Source organism: Genypterus blacodes, unplaced genomic scaffold (assembly GCF_046128005.1).
Source record: "Genypterus blacodes isolate CSIRO-AG114 ecotype Tasmania unplaced genomic scaffold, CSIRO-AGI_Gbla_v1 ptg000401l_1, whole genome shotgun sequence".
NCBI classification, from domain to species: domain Eukaryota; kingdom Metazoa; phylum Chordata; class Actinopteri; order Ophidiiformes; family Ophidiidae; genus Genypterus; species Genypterus blacodes.
The window spans coordinates 478,319-506,258 of record NW_027467176.1 but is presented as its reverse complement, the minus strand read 5'-3'; the positions used below and the strand labels follow the sequence as shown (position 1 = coordinate 506,258).

The window sequence follows — 27,940 nt, the reverse complement described above, 5'->3', positions numbered from 1 at the left end:
ACGCAGTATTTTCTCATGAATCAATGCTGTGCAGTGAATGTTTTTCATGAAGGATATTCACTCATGTTCATAAGTTAGTGTTTCATGCAGGATATTCACTCATGTTCATAAGTTAGTGATGAACGAAGTCGAGAGTGAGGAGCCATAACGAAGCAAAAGTAGAAATGTCATAGACTGAGAAAATGCTACTTCTAAGAAATGAATAAAAAGCAGCCATTACCCATATAAATGTAAAACACTCTAAATTATTATTTTTTTATTTAAATGTATAAATATAAAACTATAAAGTTATGTACGTTTCTTCCTATGAAATTATATTATATTATATTATATTATATTATATTATATTATATTATATTATATTATATTATATTACATTGTTATATTATATTATGTTATATTATATTATATTATATTATATTATATTATATTATATTATATTATATTATATTATATTATATTATGTTATATTATATTATATTATATTATATTTCGTTCATCCTTCCAACTCTGTTCCCAGCTATTGTTTTGAAAAGCTTTACCCGGAAGTAGCAATTTGTTTCACTCAGTTTGAGGAAAACGGCTCTCTCCCTTCTCAATGTCAACAATGTCCCGCCTATGTCAGGTGTAGCCTGCACAGGGCGTCTATATGAAGGACTTCCCTCAAGGTGAGCACCCAACGAGGGCTTTGACCTCACTGTGTCCTCCATGCAGAGGTTCCGAAACGGAGCGTTGCCTCGCTGTTAGCTTGGATTAGCTTGTCACCTCTGAGGAGCCCTCTTGGTTCCTCTGCATGTGTGTATCCTTTAGTGAGCGAGGTGACAAGAGAGAGAACAAACAAGCCAACTAGAAGATGGTAACAGAGACACACTGTTCAGGTGGAAGCCTCCGCTCATTGATTCTTCTCTCAGTGTTTACAGGAAGCTGAGGCTGTGGTGGACATGGTGGGCTATGACCCAGGGGCTCACGGTGCAGCCCTCTCCCCAGAGAAGGCAGCTCTGGCCGGGTCAGCAGCTGGCATGGTCACTCGGGCCATCATCAGCCCATTTGATGTGATAAAAATCCGGTTTCAGGTAATAATCTATCTGTGTTCTTCCATTTCTGCAGCCGTGCACTGATAAAAAGCAGACAGAAGTTTGGATTTGTGACTTTATTGTTTCTCTTGACATGCGGCCAGATTGAATAGATAAGATTGGAATGGTGGAAACAAAAGAGCCATTAATACTTGCTTGCATTACAAAAGTGGCTCTGTATTCTTCACAGGATCCTTTTAAAGACATCCGTTTCATCCGTATGTCTTTTCTCTTGTCGCAGCTGCAGATTGAACGCGTCTCTTCACACACGCCTGGAGGAAAGTACCGAGGATTGATCCAAGCCTCCCGCTGCATTCATACAGAAGAGGGGCTGAGTGCTTTCTGGAAGGGCCACATTCCTGCACAGCTTCTGTCTATCTGCTTTGGGGCCGTCCAGGTAAAGTCACACATATGCACGCTTAAATAAAGAAAGATGCCGTGTTTCAGATTGCCGTGTTTGCATGATGACGTGTTTGCATGTGTGATTTGACCCAATAAAAGTTTCTTCTTCTTCTTCTTCTTCTTCTTCTTCTTCTTCTTCTTCTTCTTCTTCTTCTTCAGTTTGCCAGTTTTGAGTTTTTGACTGAGATGGCACACAAGACGTCGCCGTATGACAGCCAGACGTCAGGAGTCCACTTTGTCTGTGGCGGTTTGGCTGCCTGCTCTGCCACTATGGTCTGCCAGCCTCTGGACACACTGAGGACACGCTTTGCAGCCCAAGGAGAACCTAAGGTGGGACAGTCCATCGCTGATATCACTCCAAAGTCCCAAGTTAGTTTTTCTCTTTGTGATCCTCAGTTTGTTATCGTCCTTCATGTGTCTCCTCAGTTGTACGCAAACCTGAGGCATGCCGTTTCCACAATGTGCCGCACAGAGGGGCCGTCCACATTTTACCGGGGCCTGATCCCCACCCTCCTGGCTGTGTTTCCCTATGCTGGACTGCAGTTCTTCTTCTACAATGTCTTCAAAAACATCATGGCTCCACCGCTCAAGGGTGAAAAGTCAGGAGGTCAGCTGCTTTCCAACTAACGGTCCTACTAGTTCATTTTACATCACATGATTTGCCCGAATGCAGCAGTCAAAGTTTAACCTCTTGATATATGAATCTGCTGTATTTAAAGGGAACCTGAGAAGCCTGGCGTGTGGCAGTGGAGCTGGGATTATAAGCAAAACAATCACATACCCCTTTGACCTCTTCAAAAAGAGGCTGCAGGTGGGAGGCTTTGAGGCAGCCAGGGCTCAGTTTGGACAGGTACGCTCAGCTGCATCGTGTTTCATGGCGTGAGGAAAACCACGTCTCTATATATTCATCATCATCTCCTTCTGTTTCTTATGCAGGTGCGGAATTATAGAGGTTTGGTTGACTGTGTGGTACAAATAGCCAAAGAGGAAGGCCCACGAGGCTTCTTTAAAGGCCTCTCTCCCAGCCTTGTGAAGGCTGCGCTGTCCACGGGTTTCACCTTTTTTTGGTATGAATTCTTCCTAAATGCCATGAGGAACTGAGCTTAAAGACTCAAAGGGAAAGACGGACGTCGGGCTGCAGTGTGGGACATCAAGAAGGGAGCTGGCACAGACAGGAAGTAAACTCATGCCTTGTTGATTGTTTGCACTTTTGTCAACATTTTTAGATTTGGACATTTTTCATCAACAGGGTCAACGTCCGATAGTGATTTGTTTACAAATAAGGCTGAGACCAAATGACCCCATGTTTGTTGCTGTCCATCATTACATTAAGTGCTATACAGGTATCAAATATTTTATATATGTTATTTATGAAATATTTGAATGTGGGAATATTTTAATACGGGATTTAAGGTTTATGTCTGTTTGTCTTACTTTTTACACATCATATCCTCTGGCTGAAATATATTCGCAAAATTGACTCACTGATGTCTGTCTAAGAAATTACATTCATTGTCAAACAGTTATTCATGTTATTGTGCTTTGGGGGGGTTCTGCAGGGTGCTGTGCATAGACTTAAACATCAACGCTTCACGTGTATTGTTTCTGTTGTCTGGTCTCTTCAATGTAGACCTAATGCACTACTGGATGTTGTCACTGACTTTTATGTCTGTTGAATTTTCAGCTCAACATTTTTCAGAAATAAAATATTAAGTTTTCATGACTGGCTACTTTGGTTCATTGTGTTATGATACATGTTGGGCATATATTGGACAATAAAAGATGGACAACTGCAAGGAAACCAAAGCTGTCAAAGAGGCGCTTGGGTTCAGTTTTTAACACTTTAGTGAGGTGCACTGATTCAACTCTGAACTTCTGAAGCTACTGTATGTTTTGTAGAGCCACTTGATTTCCTGTCACAGCCGTGTCACAGCTGTCTGGCATTATCTTGGAACCATTTACAAATTAAATAAATTAAAATATTGTGTAAAATCGATAAACAGGATATGTACAGGCACATTTGTAATTATGGGTTTATAAAAAACACTTAAACTGCCTTTTATTTTGATATATTCTGTCTGTGCCGTTGCATTACCATTGGCATTCAGTTGACATGACTCGGAATCCAAACTTAAGAACTTGAGACTTGCTTGTTTTGTCTTAAGTGTGTGACGTTTAAGTCCCCCACTGCCTCAAAATCTGCAGGTGCTTTTATTGTGGAAACACTCCAACCGGAAACTATGTTTACCGGAACACGTCGACGCAAGCAAATCGGCAGCTATGATGCTAAAAAGTAAATAGCTACATTTTCACAAGGCAGCTTTGGAATGTAAGTAAATGTTAATAATTGTAATATAGAAATTTCGACCCTGTTTCAGGCATGGAGTCTTCACGACATGCTAGCAGATGCTCATACAATGTCCTCACGCTATTTGTAAGCTTGAATGTCACGCAATTTACTAAGATTAGTTAGCATTACAGCTAGTTTACAATTAGATGATAACCAGCAGCAATACTTAAAGTTTATGAAGGCAAAAGAAAAAGCCATCTTCAAACTGTAATAAACTGTATTTGCGTTAATAATGAGCAAACCGGTCTTCTGTTAAAACGGTGGGCGCGGTGTTACCCTTTCTGACATTCCAACAGTGATTATAAGTTACAAATATATGTAAAAATACTTTGTGTTAGTGGTGTTTCCGGGTTGTGGTTTGTTTTAGTGTCGTGAGTGGAGGTCGTTGTCATGGCATTCATGTGTCCTGAGTGAGCTGACGTAATCCCTCTTATCCCCCCCCCTCCGGTGAAAGCACAGTGAGGGGCATTCTGGTTTGATGACAGCACAGAATGTTTGCTTATTGTTCCTGTGCCTGTAAAGTATTATATGCATCAGCTCCAAACAGAGAGTTACGCTGTATTCAGTCTGTTTTTCACAGTCTCACATCTCTCAGGTGTTAATTTGGGTGCTCTAATCAAATCCGTGATGGAAAACTTCTCCAGAGAAGACTACAGGATCCAGTCGTTTGACCCGGACACGCAGATATTGCTGAAAAAGGCGCTGAAAGGTCATCATTTTACTCACCTGTGTATTAGTTTAGGTTAGATTTACGTATAATGTTGACTGCATTGGCATTTTCTTTCAAATTAAACCTTCCATGACTGCTTAACACTCACATGGCCATTACATCTGTGCATTCTCTCTTCTTTCTTTCAGATCCCAATTCAGTGAACCTGGAAAAGGTGTCGAACATCATTGTAGATCAATCTCTGAAGGACCCGGTGTTTAACAAAGAGGCCGGACGTATCTGCTACACCATTGTACAGGTCTATAGATTCATGCTGTCCATTACTGCTCCATCACATTTGTTTAGAGACACTGATCACTCCTGAAATAGAAGGCAATCAGATCAGCCTTTTAACATTAAATGAAGTCACTTTCATTCTTAATCTTCTTCTGTGTAAGTGATAGTTAATACTATGACCACAGTATCTTTCCTGACTCTATATCCATACTTCCTGTGAGACTAACCTGAGTCTTCTGTGCTCGTCTCACGCAGGCGGAGGCCAAGCAGGCCAACGGAAACGTGTTCAGGAGGAGCCTGTTGAATCGGCTGCAGCAGGAGTATAAGGGCCGCGAGGAGACTAGGCTGCGCTCTTTGCAGGAATGGGTGTGCTACGTCACTTTCATCTGCAATATCTTTGACTACCTCAAAGTAAGATCCAGTGCCCGGGGGACAAATTGGATCATTTACAGGGAAACAGAGTAGAGTGTTCACCTCAGTCAATGTTCTCTGTCTGTGTGTATTTCTTAACACTAAGGTGAACAACATGCCCATTGTGGCCTTGGTCCATCCTGTGTATGACTGTCTAACCAGGCTGGCCCAACCAGATGCTCTGATGAATGAGGAAGAGGTGAGCATGATCATTGGATTTGTAGTTTTCGTTTCTAAGCATACCTCCAGCGTAATTTTGGGTAGTTTGACGTCACCGTGTTGGTTTTTAAGGCGCTTGGTAAAATCTCGGTCGTCCTCCACAGGTGGACTGCCTGGTGGTGCAGCTACATCGCATCGGGGAGCAGCTGGAGAAGATGAACAGCCAGCGGATGGACGAGCTCTTCTTCCTGCTCCGAGATGGCTTCTTGCTCCAGCAGGGCATCAGTTCCATGGCCCACCTGCTGCTGCTGGAGATCCTGGAGTTCAGGGCCGGGGGTTGGATGCTCAGTAGTACTGCACAGAAGTACTACTACAGTGAAATCACTGACTAGGGCGGTTGGTGTTTGGACGCGGGCGTTGAGCAGCTGCCTAAGCCAACCTCAGAGCACGTTGGAGACCCTGTTTGGATTGGAGACCCTTACATCGGTGGCTTTGCTTTGCCACAGCTCATTGTGAAATCAACTATTTCATGACGGGCAGTGGAATCTTCATCATTCAGTCGTCACTGAGGAAAATTGCGAACAAACATATTTTGGGAAACCAAGTGAAGAGGGTTCAGAAATTGTTACATTGATTTGAATTTTGCCGAATGTTTGAAAAAGTTGCTAAGACACGGAGTCTGAAGTGGAATGTGCAATAGTGAAGAAAAACTTAAAGAGTAAGTTGAGTTCATGAGGTTTCGCCACATTCAGGTACACGTGTGTTTAAAAGGAGTTTGCTTTAGTTTGGTTACAGTGAAAGAGGCTCCACCTGTCTTTGTTTTGTTTCTTCTTCACCTCGTTGGCATTCCATGTTTTACGAAAACATTTCAAATTACAATCCAAAGTAGCTTGAATCGACATTCCAGTCCGACGCAAGCTGATTTAGTTTTTGTTTTATTTTGTGTTCTTTGACCAATGTTAATATTTGAATCATTTTGTTAGAATCTATATTTTACAGCACAGACAATTTTAAGTTAGTAAAATATTTAGATTTTTGACACTAAAAAGGCGTTTTGGGCCTTTGTTAATGTTTATATTCCTACCACTTCTTTTTGAGGGAAGATTCATTCAATCAGGGGAAGCTTTCTGGATTTTCAGGGATTTAGTTTTTTTGCAGAATGTGATTTGCCCATTTTTCAAATAAAGACAAGATGTGGTCACAGTTAAGATGTAAAAACAAGTTTTTCCAGTCTTTCTAGGTGTTTGTCAGTGCCGTTCTCAGTTCATATCCATCCATTTTGTGGTCCCAGTGCTATCAAAGATGTTTTCCTCAAAAGTTTGCTTATAGCTCAGTTTATCATTGCTGTGCTGGTAAAGTAGTAGTGAAGGAAAATGCCTGCTAGGTTAGTTTTTCATGTGTGTGTTCAGGTGTTCACCAGCACAAGTAACACTACAAAGCTGAATTCTATGAGGAAGAAGCTCCACTTTGAAGGGATATGTCACATTTGTCAAAGATATCATTGAAGGTGTTAAGATCTCCAATCCAAAGCTTTGACCTTGAGTGAAGACACAAGCCTAGGATCATTTTTTTGCTGTGAAATGCTGTCAAATTTCCCTTTGAAAGGTTCTCGTCTTACAAAAATATAGCTTATAATGTGATTTGTGCTAAGTGTATACCTCTAAATCAACCTAATTGACTGAGTGAATTCATAGTTGACCAGTACAAGTCGAGGGCAGGAAGGAATTTTTCAGCAGCAGAATCCTTAAGGCGCCACTCACAGGATAGGATCTGTGTTTGGAGCAACCAAAACACCAAAATGACACATTGGGCCTTACTGCGTCTACGTTTTGCTTTGTAGCGATAATTGTGGGACATGAGGATTGGGCCCAGAACTTAACACAACTTTCCAGTCCAGCGAGAACCTCTCAGACAAACTACGCAGAATTCCCAATTTTGAGCCACAGTTGGTTTCTGCGTTAATCCTTTGTTTCCTTCATCCACAGTGATTGCAGCTACACCAAACACCTGCAGCCTCAAGGTAAAACCTTCATCGGTGCTGTACTAAACTAATAAAAACGAGAAAGGTTTGGACTTTGTACCACCACAAAATGAACAAGTTTCATTGCTGACACACACAGATTTCCCTTTGTAATGTTTTATACTTTATTACACTGTTGTAGCATATTTGCATTCCGTTTTCTTACGGTTGAGTTGTACATTTAGTGGAAATTTGCCGAAATAAATCATACGTTCTTACTTTATTCAGTTTATTGTGTCATTTTTTTTACCATATAGTCCTTGTAGCACAGTGTTCACTATTTACAACGGAGCTCATTGAGCCTTCCATGATGTTTTGTAGCCCATGCGATGTCATCTTTGAGTTATGACCAGCGGTAGTGGGCGTAGGCTCTGTTGGCTTCGGCCATCTTGTGCATCTCTTGCTTCTTCTTTATCACGTTGCCCTCCATGGCGAAAGCTGCCAGCACTTCCTGGGAGAGTTTTTCATACATGTGTGTGCGTCTGTGCCTGTTCTCCCTGCACTCTGTGGCCATCCACTTCATCACCAGGAAGCGACGGCGGTTGTCTGTAAGTGGGACGGGCACCTACAGTGGGGGTGAGGAGGAGAACACAGAAGATTATCAAATCTGACGTACCTCAAGGCTTGATTATGGGTCCTATGTCATTTTTCATCTATTTTAATATAGAGAAGGCATATATTATGTATTCATTCATTCATTAAAACTTCACATTGCCTCAGTCAAGTAGCTCAGCCTCAGCTTTTTCCTCACACAAACATTCATCTCAGTGAAGCAGTCAAAGAGCAGCGGTGTGTTACACTGACCTGGTAGAACCTTCCACCTTTCTGAATGCTGGTCAGCTCAACCACAGGCTTACAGTTCTCCAGAGCCTGATGAAAGATCTTGTAGGGGTTGCACTCAATGTCCGTCTTCTTCCCAGCTGGAGCTTTATGGTATTTCTCCACCTGTTTCCTCTTTATGTCCTCTAATGTCTGGCAGCAGAGAGAGAAATTTATGTATTTTAGATGTTAACAGGCAAATGGTAGATGAGACGGGAAGCAGTGTGGTTGACGGCGTGTGCTTGGTCTTGCCTTTGTCATGATCTCTCTTGCCAGGACCTTGTTTCCATGTTTCATTATTATGTTGGTGAATTTGCTGAAAATCAGAGAAGCACATCAGCGATTCCCCCTCAGATGAATTTCCCCCCAACCCCTTGAAATCTTTGTTTTTTACCTGATGACGGGATCCTGGAAAAGGGAGCTGTTGACGTCACTGGTTGCTGCCTTGATGGGTCTGAGGACTTTAAGCTTCTGTAGCTCCTTCTCCTCAGCGCTCAGCTCAGCCTCTGATTGGCTGTAGGCCTCCTTCCTCACCTCTGGCTCCAGATAGTACGGGTTGTAGCGGCTCCATCTCACCAGAAACACCCTGCACAGTGAAAAGCAAAGGTTCATCAGTTAGTCTCAGCAGTTATTAAGTTATTTTTGTGACAAATGTTTATGTTTATGTCTTTAAGTGATGTCACCAAAATTTTCAAATTGCAGTGAAACCAAAGGGAGAAAAACAGCCGCTTAACTTAAAAACGATTATTCCTTAAAATCATTACATTTTCTGTCAATTTTCGTGCAGATTTATTTTCTACATCGCTAAAAGAAGAACATTTACAATGCATTTTGTTGACAGCTACATGTGTGCAAAGAGAAACCCCATTCACTTCATTTATTTGCGCATAATTTAGACAGTGTAACCGTTTTATTCATTCTTTGGCAAGTCGGTGTTAAAAATAAAAGGGCATATTGTATTATTGTAGTATTATTTACTGTTATTTTAGAATTTAGAAATTTTAAAATACAGTAAGGTCACGTAACGTTTAATAGTGTTTGTCTGGCTTTCTATAAATGACAAACACAATCCAATAACAGACAATAAATAGATAACGAGCACTAATCATTATTTAAGGTGTATTGAACTAAAAGTTACCGTGGTATCCAAGGTTTTAACAATCCAGAGACGGAGGCAGCCATGTTGACAATGTGAGTATAGGGAGGACCCCTGCTTAGTATGTTCTACAGGTGCCTGTAAGAAAAAAAAGTATTTGCATTAAAATTTGGCGTTAAATTTGATTTCAGTGCTGGGGTAAAAATGTATTTAAATCATAACTACTGCGTGGCATTGTTTCATAAAAGCTCATCTCCGAACATTATGAACGACTCTGCTGCGCACATTGGTGACATCACGCGATGTTTTTAGTGCTATGGCGTACCAGGAAGGGGAGTCGCTTGAATCCTGGCTCAGTGAGTGATTAATCCTGCTTTTATGAATGAAATTATAGGAGATAAATGTGCCGTTGCGTTGCTACAGACGAAAGCCTGGTAAATCCGTCATCGGCGGAGCTGTCAGCGCGGCGAACAGTGCTTTTATACAGTTTGACAGCTGTAGGATGTTGCTTGTGTCTGGGTGTGTGCATCATTAGCAGGATGGGTGGAGAGCTGCTTCACATTCATCAAAGCCGATTTAAGATGTAAACATAGCAGTGTGTGCAGTGATTTAACCACAAACCCGGAGCTCGGTAGACAAACCGATCTGATCACTGATCATTGACCCGATCGCTGATTACAGACACGGCTCAGCTACATTGCTGTGAATAGCGCGTCACCAAAACAGAAATGAGGAAGAAGAAGAAGGGTAACAGTTGCTGCATTGTCTGGTCGATCACAAGATGAACACAGACATTATTCACTGTAGGGTATATTTTGCATTTAGCTGACAATTGCACTGTTGCCCTTCCACCCTGAGGTCTTTGACACATGATGAGTGAGTGTTGGATTTGTAAGTGTTGGGTGGGGTTGAGATCTGGCGAGCGCAATGTGTGGATGCAGGGAAAGTGATATGGTCAATTGAGTCATCACACTATCTACGCTGTAATCCTGATATGTGGGCGTTTGTATGTGTGGAGAACGGCAGAGAGAGAGGGGAAATCTCTACACTGATGGTAGTGGCTTCTACCTGTAACACACACACATTCACACCACACACAGGTCACGAGGGGTCACCAAGTGGTTTAGTCAGTACGAGTAAGGAGGGATTCATGTGTAGAAGATGGCAGCGCCGTCCCTCCAGTAGAGTTCCAGAGATTCCTACAGGCTCATGATGGTCTAATGCCTTATGAAGACACTTTATGTTAGTATTCCTTTACTTTGTTTACCCCTCTGTAGATAAAGCCACCCATCCAACCAACAGACAGGAGGACTGGGAGTACATCATAGGCTTCTGCGACCAGATCAACAAGGAACTAGAGGGGTATGTTTGTGGAATTACCAACAAATCATTACCTTATCGCATTTGATTCATATGTAGCTGATTTGAAGTTGGTTTCTCCTGCAGGCCTCAGATTGCCGTGACGCTGCTCGTCCACAAAATCCACTCACCGCAGGAATGGGAGGCACTTCAGGCTCTGACTGTAAGAAACGCCTCCACACGCAGCTACTGATGCCCTCATAACACAATATCTAGTCTAGTTCTTCTCCATATCTGCTTCTGTGTGCAGGTATTGGAGGCGTGTATGAAGAACTGCGGGAAAAGGTTTCATAACGAAGTCGCAAAATTTCGATTTCTGAACGAGCTGATTAAAGTCGTGTCTCCAAAGGTGAGCAAAGACTGCTGAAATCTGGATTTGCGTTGATGACCTGTTATCCAATTTCCCTGACATCATTTCTTGTTTCTAGTACATGGGCAACAGCACGGCTGAAAAGGTGAAGTCAAAGGTCATAGAGATGATGTTCAGCTGGACGGTGGCTTTTCCCAACGAGGCCAAGATCAGCGAAGCCTACCAGACGCTGAGGAGACAGGGTGTGTGTGTTGAGATGGGGATTCCTCAGTCAGACGATGGGTGTGGAGAAAGATCAGTCAATATTCAACCATCCTTCTCTCCTTTAGGCCTGGTGACCTGTGACCCAGAGTTGCCGCTGGACAGGACGCTGATCCCCTCCCCCACCACACACCTCAAACACCCTGTGTTTGAGAACGAGGACATGGGCAAGGTGAGGAAAACACAATCTACTGCAATGGTGGCGTGTGTGTGTGTGTGTGTGTGTGTGTGTGTGTGTGTGTGTGTGTGTGTGTGTGTGTGTGTGTGTGTGTGTGTGTGTGTGTGTGTGTGTGTGTGTGTGTGTGTGTGTGTGTGTGTGTGTGTGTGTGTGTGTGTGTCCAACTTTAAACTAATGCAAATGTTGAATTAGTCGTGACCAAAATGTTACAGAGTCTGATATTATGAGTCAAGTCTATTCCCAAAATGTAGAAATTTAAGGTGTGTGTGTGTGTGTGTGTGTGTGTGTGTGTGTGTGTGTGTGTGTGTGTGTGTGTGTGTGTGTGTGTGTGTGTGTGTGTGTGTGTAGCTGCTTGCTGAACTTCTCCGGAGTAAAAACCCTGAGGATCTGCAGGAAGCCAACAGGTTAATCAAAAACATGGTGAAAGAGGTGAGAGATGTTTGTGTGTGTGTGTGTGTGTTTGTATTCATCTAGCATTTCTCATATATGACATTCTACATTATGTGTGGCTCACACCAAGTTGTGTTTTGCTGTTATTCTCAGGATGACGCTCGGGTGCAGAAGGTCTCAAAGCGCATACACACACTGGAGGAGGTGAACATCAACGTCAAACTGCTGACTGAGATGCTGAGCCACTATAATAAAGACAGCTCAGACTCAGACAAGGAGATCATCAAGGTGCTTCTGCACACACACACACATACACACACACACACAGGCACACATTGTGCTGTCTCATCCTTAAAGAGAAGACGTCGTCAACTGCTTTGCGTCTCCTCTCAGGAACTCTACGACCGGTGTGACAAGTTGAGGCGTTCTGCTTTCAAAATGGCCACCGAATCAGAGGACAATGACACCTGTCTGGGTACGAGAAACCTTTTGACTTCTTTATGTCATAATTTTGACTTCTGACTTTAACCCTGTGACCTTTGACTCCTCAGGTGACATCCTCCAGGCCAGCGACGACCTCTCCAGGGTCATCAACTCCTATAAGAAGATTGTGGAGGGGCAGCCCATCAACGGCGACAGTGAAGAGCCGAGGTGTACAGCTGCTCACGGTGAGAGAGGTGAGAGACGCACTGGATCATTATGGACACATACAAAAACACTCGCACACCGTCTCCGTCTCACTCTCTGTCTCACTCTCTGCGTCAAACACAAACAGCTGAGACCACAGACACCCTGATCGACCTCGCAGGCCTGGACACTCCCAGCCCCCCTCAGCCTGCAGCCGCTCCCTCCTCGGCTCCTCCTCTCTTGACCGATCCCGTGGCCGCCCCGATCCCCGTCCTGCCTCCTCCTCCCGCACGCCTGGGCGGCTCGCATCACGGGAGTCAGAACTGCAGCCCGAGTCATCCTCCGCTCCACAAGGCCTCCACCGCCACTGTGACTGCTCTCTCTCTGCTTGATGATGAACTGCTGTCCTTTGGTAGGAAAGCTTACAAGACTTTGCACTTGTGATAAATATTTTGCCTATATTCCTTTTGTGGCAATCTTCGCCCCTTCTTTCAGGACTGAACGACCCTCCTGCAATCATCATGCACCAATCAAAACCCATGTTGACGGACATGTCCAATCAGTGGACTTCTTTGCAGGTGCTTCCTTGCCTTCCAAGTTCAGTTTTATCAAGGTATTGTTTACGAGTGTGTCACAGTAAAGGGTGTGTTATGGTGTGTCTCCCTCTCCTCCCTAGGCACCAAGCGTGGACTTGTTTGCCAGTGTAGCTTCAGGTCCAATGCTGCCCCAAGTTGCTCCAACTTCTACCCCACACAGTCTCCAAGACCTGCAGGACTTGGCCATGATGGGCTTTGCAGATTCAAAGAGGTCCATAATCTTCTTTTCTCCTGTCTTCTTCAAACAAATCCTTTAGAATAATACATCAGGAACTCATAACGCTAATGTGACTTTCACTTTGTCCAGCCACACGATGAGAGGCAGCAGCTTGGGGAAGGCCGTGGCATTACCAGTCGCTGTACCTGTGCAGGGCTCCCCCTCCTCATCCTCCTTTCTCCAGTGCACCGTGCCCGGCTCTCCTGCTTTGTCCCACGCTCAGGCCCAAAGCCTGGGCTCGGCACCGGGCAGCCCGATGTTCCGCTCGCTGTCGCCCTGCCAACCGTCGCTCCAGGGCAGCCCCGCCAGAGCGGCAGACGTGACCCTGAGCAATGTGCACGTTCCTCTGGAGGCCATCAGACCAAGTGAGGGACGCCAGACTCCACTGATTTATGGGATTGATCATCTGTATAATTAAGATCTATAATTAATCCTTCCATCTGTGTCTGTCTCCAGGTAAAGTGCTGCCTGTGACGGCCTATGATAAGGACGGAGTTCGGGTGCTGATCAACTTTGCATCCGACTGTCCCCCTGGCAGGCCCAATGTGCTGGTGATGGTGGTGTCTATGCTCAACACAGCGCCCCTGCCTGTTCACAATGTCTTACTGCAAGCTGCAGTGCCCAAGGTAGACGTTCAGTCCATTTGTTTACTTTAACGTTCTGGTCGGCTGAACTTTCATGTGAGTTTTCCTTAAAGTGACTCATTGTTATGACGCTCTCTATATTGTTTTCTCAATGCTCCTGGGCTTGACTCGTTCCATGCATTCTCCACCAGTCAATGAAGGTGAAGCTGCAGCCTCCATCAGCCACAGACCTGGCGCCCTTTAATCCCATCCTACCCCCCGCCTCCATCACACAGATCATGTTACTTGCCAACCCAGCAAAGGTAGGAGACCACAACCATGGCACAGAAAGACACCCAGCGCTAAAAAACACTGAGGCAGAAAGTAATGTTTGAAAATCTGTGCGTGTGTGTTTACAGGAGAGGGTTCGTCTGCGCTACAAGCTGGCCTTCACACTGGGAGAGCGTTTGTGCAATGAGGTAGGAGAGGTCGACCAGTTCCCCCCATCAGAGACATGGGGTCATCTATAGCAGCGTACCTGCTACTGGGGATGGACCCGTTCATATACTCCATGAAGGGGTGTGTGTGAATTCACACCCATCCCAGAGAGAGAGAGAGAGAGGGGTTGGTCACTTTATTGCTACCATTCAGCTTCTCATTGCTTTTGTTGTTTTTCTTTGGTCATCATTTGTCTCGACATTTAAATTGAAGCTTGTGTACTTTCTGAGCTAACACATTGTTTTTATACACATAGAACCATGATGTTTACAAGTCACTGATATGGCCATGTTTAGTGGATTTTTTCCCAAGATCAATATAATAGATTTGAATGTACAGTAATGATTCATGGCAAATATTTAATGAAGTAATATTGAAACTGTATTTGAACTAAATGAACCGTAAAGAATCACATCCCTAAAAGACGACGATCGGCTGCAAACTAAAAATCGCACTTTTATTCTTTTGTACTTTTACTTTGACTGCTACGTAAAAATTGTAATGTACTTGAATAATTCCAGGGATCAATGAACGAAATCTTACAGAAATAGAAAGTACTGCTGAGTCGGCACATCACTGAAACGATGGTTTTATAGGTTTGTGTTTGTTTGAGCCATCAGGTATGGTGACGTGGTTGGGCATATTGTGTTGAACAATTAAACTACCTGCTGTATTAGTGATGAGCCTCAACTGTCAATACTTTCAGTGTTAGTATTTATATTTTGACTTTGCTGCCAGTTAGATATTGTGTTTGTCATATTTATTTTCAGTTGTAGTATTTCAGTGCATCACTGAATCCAGATAATGTGAACAATCACTGGAAAATCTCACTCCAAATTAACTTGGGTCAGTCCAAAAGGTCAAACTATGTCACCAAGCCAAACACACCCACTGCAGTGTGCCGTAGTGTGTGTGAGCTGTGTGTGTTTTCATCCCCTCACTCCGTTCTCTGGTAGTCCTCGACTCATCGTTCTGTCGGATGTGTGTTTAGTGTACATAGGGGTACCTGATGTTTATTGTATGATCCGTTAAGTTCTGTGATGTGTAGATTTGGGGAGAGTGTTCATTTGTATATACTGAATGATGTGCTACTTGTTCGCCGCATGAACAAATAAATATTTCTTTCAATGGAGATCTTACTAACACGTTGGCTGTGATTACGCAAATGAGTTTCAAGGCAATGTTCTCACAAAAAGTGTTTTATTATCAAATGGATACTTCAGGTTGTCTAGATTGTATGTACAGTACAAAAAAAGGAGCTTTCTTCTGGCCGTCACAGCTCAGGCTTCCACTGTTCCCTCTTTGACGATGGCCATAGCCAGATTCCTAGCTAGAGCGAGTCGCAGCAGCTCCACTTTAGTCATCTCAAAGTCTTCCTCCTGAGCCCACAAAGACAAGATTCAAGTCAAAAACATTTCCAACTTTCCTGTGGTGTAATAAGCAAACGTTACTTTACTACAGCATCCTAAACTAAACTTGTTCAGTCTACCTGCATGGGTTTGTCTTTGCTTGGACTCGGCGCGTTCAGCGAAGACGTGAGCTCCTCCAAACAAAACATCAGCTCGTGGGTTTGGTCCGCTGTGAAGATCACCTGAAGAATCCAACGCATCATTGTAACCATCATCATCAGTTAGAACATAAGACGTGATCTATTTTTCAGTGATTTCCATGACTTTCCATGGCTGTGAGTGTGCGACGGACCTCTTTCTGCTCCAGCAGTGGCAGGGCGTCCGTCAGCAGCGTCATCCAGAAGCTGCGCGGTGCGATTTTAGCCGTCATGAGGGAGAGAAGCAGCTTGGCCGCCTCTGTGAAACGCTCCTCTTCATACATCTTGTGAAACTCTCGGTATTTCCCTGTGGAGAAAAAAAAAGAAAAGTGCTTGTTTGTTTAGAATTGACTGCTGATGTGCATTAACGACACCAATTGAGGCACTTTGGTGTTCTGTTACAGCTGAACAGTTCACTCTGTGTGTAATTGGACCTTTTTCCCACTGCTGTCACATGCTGGTGCCTTAAGAGAGCAGAGCGCGGCCTTATTTAGACCTCTGAGTCTCATGTGACAGCCACACAGTGTCTACTGGGGAGGTAGAGCAGGATACGATCTGCCCCGACTGAATGTCCTCGCTTCATGTGCACAAAGCTTTCACCTTGTGAGTTTTGCTCTGGGAAAAAAGTCACAAGTGAAGCAGTGCAGCTAATTTGGATGCGTGTGTTCCGTGTTCATACCGAGGAAAGTGAGCCTGTCGCTGAGCAGCATGGCCGAGCCCAGGTTGTCTATCAGGTCCAGATCAGAGAAGCTCCCTCTGATGCAGTAATACTGCAGAAACCTGGTGCACACACACAAACACACATATACATAAACACACACTCATTATTGGAAGATCCAGACAGTTGGACAGTGTTGTGTGTCGTGAAGGGAACTCACCTCTCTGAGATGAGAGTGGCGAAGGCTGCGTCTTTGGCCCGGATGCTCCAGGAGAGAGCAGAACCCAGCCGGTTGTTTCTCAGAGCGCGCATGGCCATGATCTTACAGATACTCCTCACTGGAGAAGAAAGAAAAGGTCAGGGCCTCTGCCTCACAGTCTGTGTGCCTGTGTGTGTGTGGAGAGAGAGAGAGAGAGAGAGAGAGAGGAGAGAGAGAGAGAGAGAGAGAGAGAGAGAGAGAGAGAGAGAGAGAGAGAGAGAGAGAGAGAGAGAGAGAGAGAGAGAGAGAGAGAGAGAGAGAGAGAGAGAGAGAGAGAGAGAGAGAGAGAGAGAGAGAGAGAGAGAGAGAGAGAGAGAGAGAGAGAGAGAGAGAGAGAGAGAGAGAGAGAGAGAGAGAGAGAGAGAGAGAGAGAGAGAGAGAGGAGAGAGAGAGAGGAACAGTTACCTTGCTCCAACATCTGCCTCTGCTCACAGATCCTCAGCACCTTCAGGGCTTTGCGTTCTGTGTCCAGCGGCACGCGTTCGATCTGCAGCTCCAGGTAGACGCGGCCGAACTCTGGGCAGTGGTCCAGGTAGTCGACTGCCAGCTGCCACAGACTTGACACACACACACACAAACGACCCATAAGGTAAAGCCACAGTTATTTCATAATGCAGACCAGACTTTCCATACCACAACCTTACCTGTGGTGAGTGAAGAGGCCAGAGGCGTATTCAAGCAGGAGGAACTCTCTCAGGTTAGAGCCAAAGCTGAAGAAACAGAACACGGTGATGAATCTCTCTCTCTCTCTCTCACACTCACACTCACACTCACACTCACTCTCACACTCTCACACACACACACACACAACACACACACACACACACACACACACACACACACACACACACACACACACACACACACACACACACACACACACACACACACACACACACACACACACACACACACACACACACACACACACACACACACACACACTCCTTACTGTAGATTGTGAGACTGGAGGAGTTTGCAGTGATCCAGCAGATCTGTCAAATGGGCCACAAACCACCAGTTGTTGAGGGCAATGCTGAAGGGAAACACAAGGAGATTGGGGAATAATGTTTGGAGGACGACTAAAGCAAGAGAAATGCGTATGTATGCGTGTGTGTGTGTGTGTGTGTGTATAACGCTGCGTGCTACCTGCAGTCCTTGATGACCTGATGGATGTCAAACTCAAAGGCTGCCAGTAAGATGCTGTCAAGAGGCTCTGGGACGTTCCTCGAATCCAGAAACATGGTCAAGCACGACTGCGCGTAGAAATGTAGCTCAGTGGGTTTGACTGTGGGGTGGCAGAAAAGCAGTCTGGTGACCAGGAAATGGTACCAGGTGCTCAGCAGCTCCTTGTGCTCCAGCAGTGTGTCCTCATCCCCCACCAGGATCTGAGAGAAACACACAGGAAAGGGTTGAAGTCCTTCAGGTTTTCAGGAACACTAAAGTCAGGTGAACGCATCGTAGCAGCACAGCTTCAATGTGTTCCACTGGATCCATTACGACCCTGTATGACAGTGTGTGTGTGTGTGTGTGTGTGTGTGTGTGTGGGGGGTCGCTCACCTTGCAGATGAGCTCCAGGTGCGGGTTGCTGGCAAAGGAGTTGTCCTGCAGGCAGCGGTCCACCTCCTCGTGCCAGTGTTGCCACTTCACGTCGAACTCTGTCAGGGTCTGAGTGCCACCAGGCTGAAGGATCCATGCATGAAAAGTCACATTTTGCATCATTTAACCAGAGAATTAGCCAAACACAAACTCTGCACGCACACACGCAGGGGTTGACTTACATTAAAGAAAGGCATCTTGCTGAGCAGCTTGTCCATCAGCTTGTACATGTTGCGGGCAGCGGGCTGTAGCGAGGCCTGCTTCACCAGCATCTGTCTGGCTTCCTCCAGCCGCCCCTGCAGCACGTAACTCACCACCTACACACACACACACGCACACACACACACGCGCAAAACACACCAGGGCTCAGATCTGACCAGTGTGCATGCAGATAGTTTCCAAGACATCTATATGTGTGTGTGTGTTGCACCTACCACATCCCAGAAGTCGCGGTGCTCGGCAGGACTCTCACTTTGCAGCACGTCTCTGGCCTTCTCGTCCACGTCGGCCTTGTGTAACCTCACCCAGTCCAGCAGGTGGAGCAGCAAGCAACCCGCTGAGGTCAGACACACACACGCACACACACATAAATCACTCTGCAAAGGCATACAATGTTTCCCTGACCTGTACTCTGACGGCTCCCCTCAACTCCTGTGGGAAGACCTGCTAACTTTCGAGACACCACTAAGAGGGACCGTCTCTGAGATCATTAGCTGTATTCTGGACCTCAGGGACCTACAGTATCTAATTCTAAAACAGTGGCTGCCTGGGAGACTGAGCTTGAACTCCATCTAGACATAGACTGGTGGGAGGAAGTCATACACAATCTACATCACTCTGCATGTTTGTTTTGGTTTTGCTTTCAAAGACCATAAGAAAGTAAGTATATTAGGACAAGCTGTACCAGGAGCAGCGTCGATGAACAGCACCTCACACAGATTCCAGATCAGCTCGATGGCCAAAAGAATGGACACCTGTCAGGACAAAAGACATATTGGGACACTCAGTGGCAACAGAACATTTGCCTGTAACTGTAATTGATCCCACAGGATTATGTAGAGCCATATAAGATGAGTTATTGCCCTACCTGGTTTCCATACTTCATGGCCAGCTCTGCATCTTGCGTTGAGACTGTGCAACAGAGAATACCATCCATTTCCCCATCATGTTGTAATCACAGTGGAGACTTAACTATCAGTGTTAAATGTTTATATACTACACCTGCCACTTGCTGAAGCTCCTCCATACAGGCTCGTATCACCGATCTGTAGTTCTTACTAATGCTGACAAACCTGAGGAGGAGCAGAATCAGCACAGGAAATCATTTACAGCCTCAACATGGATCAGAACTCAACAACGGGGCAGGACTCGGTGGTCTTACTGGGGTTTCTTGTTCTTGCTGGGCAGGTCCTCTCTGATGCTCTGCAGGCCCACAAAGATGTGATGCGCTTCGTTGAAAAGTTTGCGCAAAATTGGGGAGTATATGTCCTCATCTTTCCTGACCTCGTGGATAAACGCACAGCCCGACCCTGTGGGGTCTGAAAGAGAAGCGGTGAGGAGGCGAGTGAGGTCAAACAGTAGCAGTGTGCGATATCTGACAACTTGTGTGTGCTCAGGAGAGAGACAGGGAGAGAGAGAGAGAGAGAGCAGAACAGGGGTCATGTTCACACACAGGCTCACCTTGTGCATTGTACAGAGTTTCATGGACCAGGATGTCTCCAGGACCCCACGCAAATCCTAAATGCTTCCCACCATTGGCTGCAGGAATACTCTGCATTTAAAGACAACAGACATTAAGTAAACAGTGTTTATTCTGAGCTTCTGGCTTCTTTTGAGGCATTAGACTCAACAGGCTTATAACAATACAAATTATTCTTGTGTGTGCAACTGCCACATTTAAAACGTCGCACTTCTTTGATGTTTGTTAGTTAGTTCATAGCTAAAACCTTCCTGTGTAAGGAGCCCGGTGTTGTGTTTATGTTCTTTTTGCTTTGTTGTGTGTTACGATGTTACAGCTATTCCGCAGGTGTAACGCGGTACTGTTAGCTTAAGAGCAACGGGGTTCGCTAGTAATAAATGAAACAACTTGACTACACCGGTGCCGTCAGATACTCACGGTGATTATCGGCTCTACGTCAACCTCCTCCATCGGGAAACACGCTGGTAGGACACAGAAATGTGACCGCGACAAGTCAAAGTGTTTACAATCCGTTACATGAACTTCTACACGGCGCTTTTCATTTCTTCCGCGCCTCTGTCATTCAGCTGAAAGCCCAACCGGGTCGCATATGCCATGACGTCATGATAGGGCTGCCTTTCCTGCTGCCTGTGTTTTTTGTTGCAACTGCTATTCTTGATTTATTTTTGCTAAACAGGCGATGAAAAACATTAATGAAAAATCAATAACTCATCCGCTCAATCGAATGTTATTGAAATGCAACCCGCACAGCAATCTCCCCGAAGGTATCGCTGTACTAGAGTATTATGATGTAGTCCGAAGAGTTCATGACCAACATATGGAAAAACAAGATGGCTGCCAGGAGTCATTCCACTGAATTTAAGCAGACAGAAAGTGAAACCTCTCAAAACCTGTTTCTGTGTGCATATTGACGCTCATGTGGGCTTGGCGCAGTAATGGCAGCTCAGTGCAGCGTTTAGTCGCATTTTCGTCCTAAATAAACATGTGCAAATCGTAACAAAATGAAAAATATCATTATGCGCGTGCCTGTGTCGCCTTCACTCTCTTTAACGCGCATTCGGGACTCGCCCGCCCACCTCCTCGTGTACACGTGACTGCCGCAGCCAACCAGGGACTAGTACGGTGGACGCGCACTGGCTCGTGGACGCGCACGTCTATCGAATTATTTAAACAGGAACGCGTACGTGCGCGCACTTGTATTCTTTGTGTGGCAGCGTAGTGAAGCGCCAAAAGAGTAAGACAAACCATGGCTGATGATAAACCAAAGGTGAGTGTTCAGAGAATGTATGAAAATAAACCTTTATTTTGCCGGATTATTGGCTTCATGGCTCAGAGGGAAACTGGCTTTTTACACATGTGATGTTTTACCCCGGCGACTTGTGGGTAAATATTCAACTACCACCTAGCTACTTTGATACACCGGAAGGTTTGTGAACGCGCATTATCAGACTCGTCTCTCTCTCTCTCTCTCTCTCTTTCTCTTGCTCGCTCGCTCGCTCGCTCTCGCAGAAAGTCGAACTAGCATGGTGTGTGTTTGTGCGTTTGTGTGAGTTTTCCTGTTTGTTAAAGGGATAAAGTTTGTGTACTTTAGCCGTTTAACTCGACTTCATCACAGTCTGGTCAGTTTTTGAAATTGGAATAGATTCATCCCTGTGTGTTGATGCAGCTGATGACCCATACACACACAGACTCGATCATCTTGTTATATTTTCTTGCTTTCTGTAGCAATTAATTATTTTCACTAGTAACATATTGATCACTTTTCACATGAATTGGTGGGCTATTGGAGCTTATTTACAAACTGATACTCAGTCCACCAAAGACAACACATTTGTATGTTGCCTTAACCAAAATATGAAAATTAAATGTCTTCACTACTTTGACTTATTGTCTGTAAACCAACTCGCTGACTTTGCCAATGGTTTGTTTAATCTTGGGGTGTTTTGTAGTGACTGTATTCTCTCTCTGCCTGCATCCCCCAGGAAGCTGTAAAAACGGAAAACAACGAGCACATCAACCTGAAGGTCGCGGGTCAGGACGGCTCTGTAGTACAGTTCAAGATCAAGAGGCACACGCCACTGAGCAAACTAATGAAGGCCTACTGTGATAGACAGGTGAGCCCTCACTGTGCTGCACTCACACCACACATCTCTCATTTATTGTGGATTTCTGGGTAATGGCATAGTAACTGAATACGTGTAGCTTTGACGATGCTTGATGGAAACGGTCACAGCATCATCATTGAACTTAACAATTTTAAGGCACGTATACTTCATTATTTACGTCCAAATCATTTTATTCCATTATATTTAGCAGAGAAAGCCAACATCAACCGACTCAGTAATGCAACATCCCATTTAACTGGCGGCAGTCTTTCCAACAGCAGCACGTGTTTGATTTACATCATATGGCAATAATTATCAGATACTTGATTGCTCGGAGCAACAGCTTTAAAGTATTCACATGTTGAAGCCATCAAAGTCCACGATTCAAGTCATTTCTTAAGACTAGCGCACTTAACACACATGCACCTGAATGGCAATCAGGAGTTTTTGTTGGATGGCAAACAATCAGCCTCTGATTCAAAACCATTCAGAAGTATATGGTTGAGCCAAAGATTAAAGCTAGATAATCCCTTTGAATATACTTTCGGTTATGTAAATACTTTTTCAAAATGTGTTTTCTGTTTGACTGCATTTTCTCACTATAACCAAAGAAACGTAACAGCAACACTTTTCCCAGTGGCCCGCCTTCCATTGCTCCCTTCTCATAATGAATCTTTTGGAATTTGGTGGCCAGATTATCATCCAATCCGTCATCTGTTAGAAACTATTATTCTACCTGTGAGCGCATCTTACAGAGCACTCAAACAAGCCAACCTATTCATTTTGCACAATGTCATCATTTGTTACACCACATACTCAAAACCTTGTTGTTGTTATGACATATTTCCCCTTACGTTGCTCTCTTTTCTGCTCTTTAACATTGATTGATGTGTCTGAAATGTCCTTAGTTCCCTTTGTTACATATTCAATGTGATGGTGAACGTTGCCTGTCTGTGTGTAACTATGGAATGTGGAGGATCTTCACTTCCTATTAGACCCACTTGTGTTTGTATCTGTTTCTCCAGGGACTAGCAATGAGGCAAATCAGATTCCGATTTGACGGACAGCCAATAAGTGACACAGACACTCCAGCACAGGTAAGCTTGACGACTGGAAAGTTATTAAATTACAAGTGCAGATAGAAATGTGCGTTCTGTACCATCTTAGAAAGCTTTCAATATGTACACATGCCTTCTGTACAGATGTGCTTGTCACTCACTAGCTGTTCATGCATACAATTCTATAAGGGAAGAAGGAATAGATATCACGTTTATAATGTAATTCAAAATCAGTGAGTTGTGTGTAGTTTACAGATCTGTTGGGTTAAAATGTTTCAAATGTTTAATGATTGCCTGGTTGATTAAGACCATGGATTCAGATGTGCTGGGGTGGGAAGCAGGTCGAGCCCTCAGGAACACTCCGAGCTAAATCTTGCGTGGCACTTCCTCAAACCAATCTTAAATACGGTGTTGTGCACAAATGCCAGCGGTCACTGCCACTCGTGCAAAGTATCTACACAACTTGCAAGTTGATCAAAGCCAGAGGGGAAACTTAAATGATGCAATGTCAGCAAAAGCAAACTTGAAAATGAACCTTAAAACACCACCGATCACTTGACAATGATAGTTTTGACAGGTTTGGCTCTCGGGTCGGCACACACTGCAGTAAGCAAAGCCAAATGCTCAAATGCATTCACGATGACATCATGTCTTAAGTCAATGTTTGTTTGGAGTGTCGTACGAGTTGAGTCATATTCCATGTTAACAGCCACGTCCAACTTTGAATACTGCTAACTTAAACTCATACTGCTCCCATATTCCCTACCACCTTTCACTTTGACTTTCTAAAAGAGATAAGAGTATAATCAATGTATTTACATCCCACATACAGTGCAGAGGAGAAGGCCGTGGCTGTGAAATGATTGGTTGAGGTTTCTGTGATGTTTCTTTCTGTCAAGAGTTTATCTAATCCGACACGTTTGGTGTTTTTTTTCTCAGTTGGAAATGGAGGATGAGGATACAATCGATGTCTTTCAGCAACAGACGGGAGGCCTGTTTTAATCAGCAGAGCGTCATCATCATCATCCTCCTCCTCCTCAGCCCCACCATCCTTCCAGCCCATAACACACAGAAGCTGCTTCTTTGCAACTCGCCCTCTCTCGTCTCAGCTGAATGCTATACAGACAAAGTTGTGATTTCTCTGCTCCATATTACTGCTGTATAGTGTACTCATTCTATAATTTCTTTTCCTTTTTGTACATAACCCACATCCAGATTGACTCTTAGTTCAGATTTTGTTTGTTCATACTGTGTTGTGGCAAATGTTAAAGGCCTTGGTCCTGGTTAAAGTGGCTTGTTCTGAGCCTTCAGACGAACAGGCTGGGTGAGGTAGTGAGATGTAATGACGAGGAGTTTGAGGGAACGATCGCCTTTTGCACCAGGCATCATTGGTTTTCATGAAATCTGCTCAAGAAGAATATTTTGGGACTGGCATCATTCAGAGAACAACGTTGTTCCTAGTTTGGGAACGGGGCTGGATTGTTTCTGTTATCCGCGGAAGATATTTGATTTTATACATTTTTATATAGTAGTGGACCGCTAGAGAGATGTATTGATAAATAGATTAGGCCAAGCTTTCAAATTTGGGGAGCCTGAAAAGATATTTCAGTCAAAATACACATCTGTGCTGTTTACTACGGTGCTTGTTAAAATAAAGCTATTGTCTTTTTTCCAACTTTCATTTGTTTTGTCTGGCTGATGTGCATCTTCTGTCTGAGCAAGTAGTTTGAGTTTAGACTGTATTTCCCTTTAAAACTTGCTGTCTGCAGGTATTTTATGTGTTTTAAACACCTTCATACTACAGGTCGAAGTGTGTCTGACTCATCACAGCAGAGTTTAGGCTATTTCATAAGTTGTAACAGTCGTTGTAAAGGTTTAAGCTGAAGGGTGAAGAAGCCTCAAGAGATCAGATCATCCAACCGAGTCCTGCAGAGGAAGATGCCAAAGGTTCCGTCCAATCAGACCTCTGTTAGGTTCGGTCCAATCACAGAGCGTTTCTGAGAGGTTCTGTCCAATCACAGCGGACTTCGGGCCGGCGGTGGGCTGGGTCTGATGGGCTGGTCGCAGCAGAACCGTCGGCTCCGGTTTGCGTTGACTCTCCTCAGTCTCGGGTGGAGTCTACGCCTTGGTCGCATCTCTCTGGGCGAGGAGACATTTCTTTTTTATTAGTTTACCTTGACTGTTTGTTTTTGCCAAGGAACCGACATTTACCCTTTTAAAAAGATGACGACGACTACCACATATCAAGGAATGGACCCCGGTGCTAAGAGCAGTTCCAGGTAAGAAAAGCAGCTTTAAAGCGCCGCGGAACAAACAAAAGAACGGGTATGCGGGCGAGCCTGTTGGCTAGCAAAACGCCTCTTTCTGCGGTTTCCTCTTCCACTAATTACTTCACTGTTTTCTGTTGACGTGTTTGGACGGAATTAGCTGCACCGTAACGCAGTCTCGCTAATAAAGTTAATGTAATTGGCTGACTGACGCGCTATGTAGCGTTTGGCCTCGCTAAGTTTGTTGCGCTAACGTTAGTCTGTCTGGGTTTTGACTAATAACCCGAGACGCGTCAAGAAACCCAAGTTGCCGTCGGGGTGTTTTTTTTAATATTCCGTCTGGTTTTCCAGAATTTAGTCGACGCCATTTAAACTCAAGTCACCTCTCCAAATGTGTCATGGTTGAACTGTTGTACTTTAAGAGAGTTATGAGTAATGCCGCACGTAATCTATTCAATGTGGTGCAAGTTTAAAACAGCAGACAAAAAAATGCCCTGCTCATGAGCTTGAGTCAGAGTCCAAATATGCGATCGATTGCGGGGAGAAGAATCCCAGACTAAGACTTGAGTCTGCGTTTGTCATTATCTCCGGTTTGCTTCAACGTCTGTTAAGGCGGAGTGGAAGTTTGAAGACACCCAGACACGGTGCTTCTTCTGCGCCCAGGCACACACCCACACCCGCATTAGATCTTAACGCTCCGCTTGAATGTGGTGGGGAAACACCTTTATGAGGGGGGGGCTAGTCATCCAGCATGTAGTCACAGCCTGCCAGTACGTGAGGCGGCTCATTCCTCACTATTTACTGCGTAAACAAGGCAAGATGGTGCCAGAAAATGATGTAGTTCAGATCACAGGGTGCGTTTGGAAGTCGGCTGATGCAGGGTCTTGGATTTGATCCAGCTAAGCCTGTCAATCTGAAGGTTTTCTGTTTTTTTAAAGTCTATTTACGAGGTGTTGGGTCATTAGGATCTCCGCATCTCCAATCCAACGTGAGCAGAATGAGGTTAGAATCTTAGAGACGTCTTAGCCTCCCTCCTCTCTGTGTCTTATCAGAGAGGCCGCCTCCGCCTCTAGAGCTGGCCTTAGATGTGGCTCGTCTCCACTCGGCTGACCTGACCCCTTCCACAATCCACCCATTAGTGCCGATTCACTGAGATTATTTGCAGTTTCATTCTAGGGTGGGGTCTTGCTGCCAGCTGAAGGGCTTTTTTGCACACAGCCATCCGCGTGGAAAGCATGAGCTCATCCTCTCTGGCCGGGAGGTGAAGTCTGGTATAGGCATTACTGTCACAGTCGAGTGTGACGGGACGCAAGTGCGATGGAAAGCCACGCCGCCACGCCGTCCCCTCGTCCAGGCTTTTCTCTCGCCGGCTCGCCTTTTGTTCTAGCTCAACTTCAGAGACCGAGTTGTTTTTTGGCCGGCCTGGGCCCTCGGACAGCTGCTGGTGTGTCAGCTGGTGGCTTTAGAGACTGCAAGGAGAAAAAAAGAGGGAGGGGTCTCTCTGGGGCTCTGAAACACATCAGTTTGTGTCCTTCAGGGTCTCCAGACTCATTATTGAGACCCCTTTGTTCAGTTTGGGGTGGAAGGAATGTCGGTTGTAAAGTGGTCTTTGTTTACCATGCCTTGGGTTGGCATGCAAGCTTTCTGTACTGTTCCACAAGTCTGCTGGTTGACCTATATTGACTGTAAAGCTCGGCCTTATCACAGCCATTGTGTCATAGTGACCCAAGAGGGCGTCTGATTTGATTTACTCCTTTAATAATGGAGTGACAATGCAGCCAGAAACTGACACCAACCCCTGTTGTGTCACTGCATTGGAATCTGTGCTGAAAAGGGGCAGCAGCTACCCTGTGTGTGTGTGTGTGTGTGTGTGTGTGTGTGTGTGTGTGTGTGTGTGTGTGTGTGTGTGTGTGTGTGTGTGTGTGTGTGTGTGTGTGTGTGTGTGTGTGTGTGTGTGTGTGTGTGTGTGTGTGTGTGTGTGTGTGTGTGTGTGTGTGTGTGTGTGTGTGTGTGTGTGTGTGTGTGTGTGTGTGTGTGCAGGAGACTGGAGTCAGCTGCAGGGCAGAGATTGTCTATCTGACAGGCCGACAGCCGGAGCTTAAAGAAAGGAGACCGTTTGTTTGTGTGTGTGTGTGTATGAAAAGAATTGGGTGGAGTAGCAACAAGGCTTTGAGTAGCCTGAGGTATCATTATGTTTTAACTGACTATTGATTTAATTCAGCTCTTTGCACGGTGCAGCTGATCAGTAAGGCGTGACACGGTGGCCTGCTCTTCAGTCTGTGTGTGTGTGTGTGTGTGTGTGTATGGGGGATGGGATCATGCTGGACAGGATGTCACCCATTTCAACTGGGATCACAATCCTTCATTTCCTCTTCCTCAGGGTCCTGCGACCGCCCGGTGGTGACTCCAGCTTCACCTTTGGCACAGATGAGAACTCCACCCCCCAGCGCAAGAACAAGATGGCCTCCAACATC

General features: G+C 44.9%; 6 protein-coding genes across 7 annotated transcripts; 4 read left to right on the top strand and 2 right to left on the bottom strand.

Annotated features, from left to right (window-relative positions):
* Positions 1 to 550: 550 nt before the first annotated feature.
* On the top strand, positions 551 to 3,191 carry slc25a19 (solute carrier family 25 member 19). The gene is made up of 7 exons (XM_076138780.1): positions 551 to 668; positions 912 to 1,073; positions 1,315 to 1,470; positions 1,635 to 1,805; positions 1,902 to 2,082; positions 2,195 to 2,325; positions 2,412 to 3,191. Exons 2-7 carry the CDS (start codon positions 942 to 944, stop codon positions 2,574 to 2,576), a joined length of 936 nt encoding a protein of 311 aa, XP_075994895.1. The 5' UTR covers positions 551 to 668; positions 912 to 941; the 3' UTR covers positions 2,577 to 3,191.
* A 521-nt stretch (positions 3,192 to 3,712) lies between these two features.
* On the top strand, positions 3,713 to 7,584 carry mif4gdb (MIF4G domain containing b). 2 transcript variants are annotated; one of them, XM_076138797.1, is made up of 6 exons: positions 3,713 to 3,804; positions 4,406 to 4,534; positions 4,684 to 4,793; positions 5,027 to 5,182; positions 5,289 to 5,381; positions 5,506 to 7,584. In XM_076138797.1, exons 2-6 carry the CDS (start codon positions 4,453 to 4,455, stop codon positions 5,731 to 5,733), a joined length of 669 nt encoding a protein of 222 aa, XP_075994912.1. In that variant the 5' UTR covers positions 3,713 to 3,804; positions 4,406 to 4,452; the 3' UTR covers positions 5,734 to 7,584. The 2 variants fall into 2 exon arrangements, with proteins under 2 accessions (XP_075994912.1, XP_075994909.1); XM_076138794.1 differs by having other exon boundaries at positions 3,723 to 3,804; positions 4,421 to 4,534.
* On the bottom strand, positions 7,561 to 9,413 carry mrps7 (mitochondrial ribosomal protein S7). The gene is made up of 5 exons (XM_076138793.1): positions 9,319 to 9,413; positions 8,575 to 8,766; positions 8,433 to 8,496; positions 8,166 to 8,333; positions 7,561 to 7,926 (listed from the first exon to the last, which is right to left on the bottom strand). The coding sequence occupies exons 1-5, from the start codon at positions 9,360 to 9,362 to the stop codon at positions 7,705 to 7,707; spliced, it is 690 nt and encodes a 229-aa protein (XP_075994908.1). The 5' UTR covers positions 9,363 to 9,413; the 3' UTR covers positions 7,561 to 7,704.
* A 34-nt stretch (positions 9,414 to 9,447) lies between these two features.
* gga3b (golgi associated, gamma adaptin ear containing, ARF binding protein 3b) lies at positions 9,448 to 14,955 on the top strand. The gene is made up of 17 exons (XM_076138784.1): positions 9,448 to 9,632; positions 10,554 to 10,638; positions 10,723 to 10,798; positions 10,886 to 10,984; positions 11,064 to 11,187; positions 11,275 to 11,378; positions 11,733 to 11,813; positions 11,928 to 12,062; positions 12,168 to 12,249; positions 12,326 to 12,451; positions 12,550 to 12,813; positions 12,897 to 12,979; positions 13,078 to 13,208; positions 13,305 to 13,579; positions 13,671 to 13,840; positions 13,990 to 14,100; positions 14,197 to 14,955. Exons 1-17 carry the CDS (start codon positions 9,593 to 9,595, stop codon positions 14,305 to 14,307), a joined length of 2,097 nt encoding a protein of 698 aa, XP_075994899.1. The 5' UTR covers positions 9,448 to 9,592; the 3' UTR covers positions 14,308 to 14,955.
* Positions 14,956 to 15,455: 500 nt separating this feature from the next.
* On the bottom strand, positions 15,456 to 20,817 carry nup85 (nucleoporin 85). The gene is made up of 18 exons (XM_076138785.1): positions 20,454 to 20,817; positions 20,018 to 20,108; positions 19,719 to 19,875; positions 19,559 to 19,629; positions 19,425 to 19,468; positions 19,242 to 19,311; positions 18,772 to 18,893; positions 18,520 to 18,654; positions 18,299 to 18,421; positions 17,888 to 18,126; positions 17,691 to 17,774; positions 17,383 to 17,448; positions 17,144 to 17,295; positions 16,700 to 16,817; positions 16,501 to 16,601; positions 15,977 to 16,128; positions 15,765 to 15,866; positions 15,456 to 15,654 (listed from the first exon to the last, which is right to left on the bottom strand). Exons 1-18 carry the CDS (start codon positions 20,484 to 20,486, stop codon positions 15,556 to 15,558), a joined length of 1,959 nt encoding a protein of 652 aa, XP_075994900.1. The 5' UTR covers positions 20,487 to 20,817; the 3' UTR covers positions 15,456 to 15,555.
* A 376-nt stretch (positions 20,818 to 21,193) lies between these two features.
* Positions 21,194 to 24,880, top strand: LOC142989323 (small ubiquitin-related modifier 2-like). The gene is made up of 4 exons (XM_076138801.1): positions 21,194 to 21,303; positions 22,019 to 22,150; positions 23,167 to 23,238; positions 24,139 to 24,880. The coding sequence occupies exons 1-4, from the start codon at positions 21,283 to 21,285 to the stop codon at positions 24,199 to 24,201; spliced, it is 288 nt and encodes a 95-aa protein (XP_075994916.1). The 5' UTR covers positions 21,194 to 21,282; the 3' UTR covers positions 24,202 to 24,880.
* Positions 24,881 to 27,940: the final 3,060 nt, after the last annotated feature.

Coding starts and splice junctions, on each gene's coding strand:
- LOC142989323 (XM_076138801.1), top strand. CDS start 21,283: ATGGCTGATGATAAACCAAAG. Junction 21,304..22,018: donor TGGCTGATGATAAACCAAAG/GTGAGTGTTCAG, acceptor TGCATCCCCCAG/GAAGCTGTAAAAACGGAAAA. Junction 22,151..23,166: donor AGGCCTACTGTGATAGACAG/GTGAGCCCTCAC, acceptor CTGTTTCTCCAG/GGACTAGCAATGAGGCAAAT.
- nup85 (XM_076138785.1), bottom strand. CDS start 20,486: ATGGAGGAGGTTGACGTAGAGCCGATAATCACC. Junction 19,876..20,017: donor AACTCTGTACAATGCACAAG/GTGAGCCTGTGT, acceptor CTTCTCTTTCAG/ACCCCACAGGGTCGGGCTGT. Junction 17,296..17,382: donor GGCCTCTTCACTCACCACAG/GTAAGGTTGTGG, acceptor GTGTGTGTCAAG/TCTGTGGCAGCTGGCAGTCG.
- slc25a19 (XM_076138780.1), top strand. CDS start 942: ATGGTGGGCTATGACCCAGGGGCTCACGGTGCAGCCCTCTCCCCAGAG. Junction 1,074..1,314: donor TGATAAAAATCCGGTTTCAG/GTAATAATCTAT, acceptor CTCTTGTCGCAG/CTGCAGATTGAACGCGTCTC. Junction 1,806..1,901: donor CAGCCCAAGGAGAACCTAAG/GTGGGACAGTCC, acceptor GTGTCTCCTCAG/TTGTACGCAAACCTGAGGCA.
- mrps7 (XM_076138793.1), bottom strand. CDS start 9,362: ATGGCTGCCTCCGTCTCTGGATTGTTAAAACCTTGGATACCACG. Junction 8,334..8,432: donor CAAGAGAGATCATGACAAAG/GCAAGACCAAGC, acceptor CTCTGCTGCCAG/ACATTAGAGGACATAAAGAG. Junction 7,927..8,165: donor AAGGTGGAAGGTTCTACCAG/GTCAGTGTAACA, acceptor CCCCCACTGTAG/GTGCCCGTCCCACTTACAGA.
- gga3b (XM_076138784.1), top strand. CDS start 9,593: ATGGCGTACCAGGAAGGGGAGTCGCTTGAATCCTGGCTCA. Junction 9,633..10,553: donor GTCGCTTGAATCCTGGCTCA/GTGAGTGATTAA, acceptor ACCCCTCTGTAG/ATAAAGCCACCCATCCAACC. Junction 11,188..11,274: donor CCAGACGCTGAGGAGACAGG/GTGTGTGTGTTG, acceptor TCTCTCCTTTAG/GCCTGGTGACCTGTGACCCA.
- mif4gdb (XM_076138797.1), top strand. CDS start 4,453: ATGGAAAACTTCTCCAGAGAAGACTACAGGATCCAGTCGTTTGACCCG. Junction 4,535..4,683: donor GCTGAAAAAGGCGCTGAAAG/GTCATCATTTTA, acceptor TCTTTCTTTCAG/ATCCCAATTCAGTGAACCTG. Junction 5,183..5,288: donor ATATCTTTGACTACCTCAAA/GTAAGATCCAGT, acceptor CTTAACACTAAG/GTGAACAACATGCCCATTGT.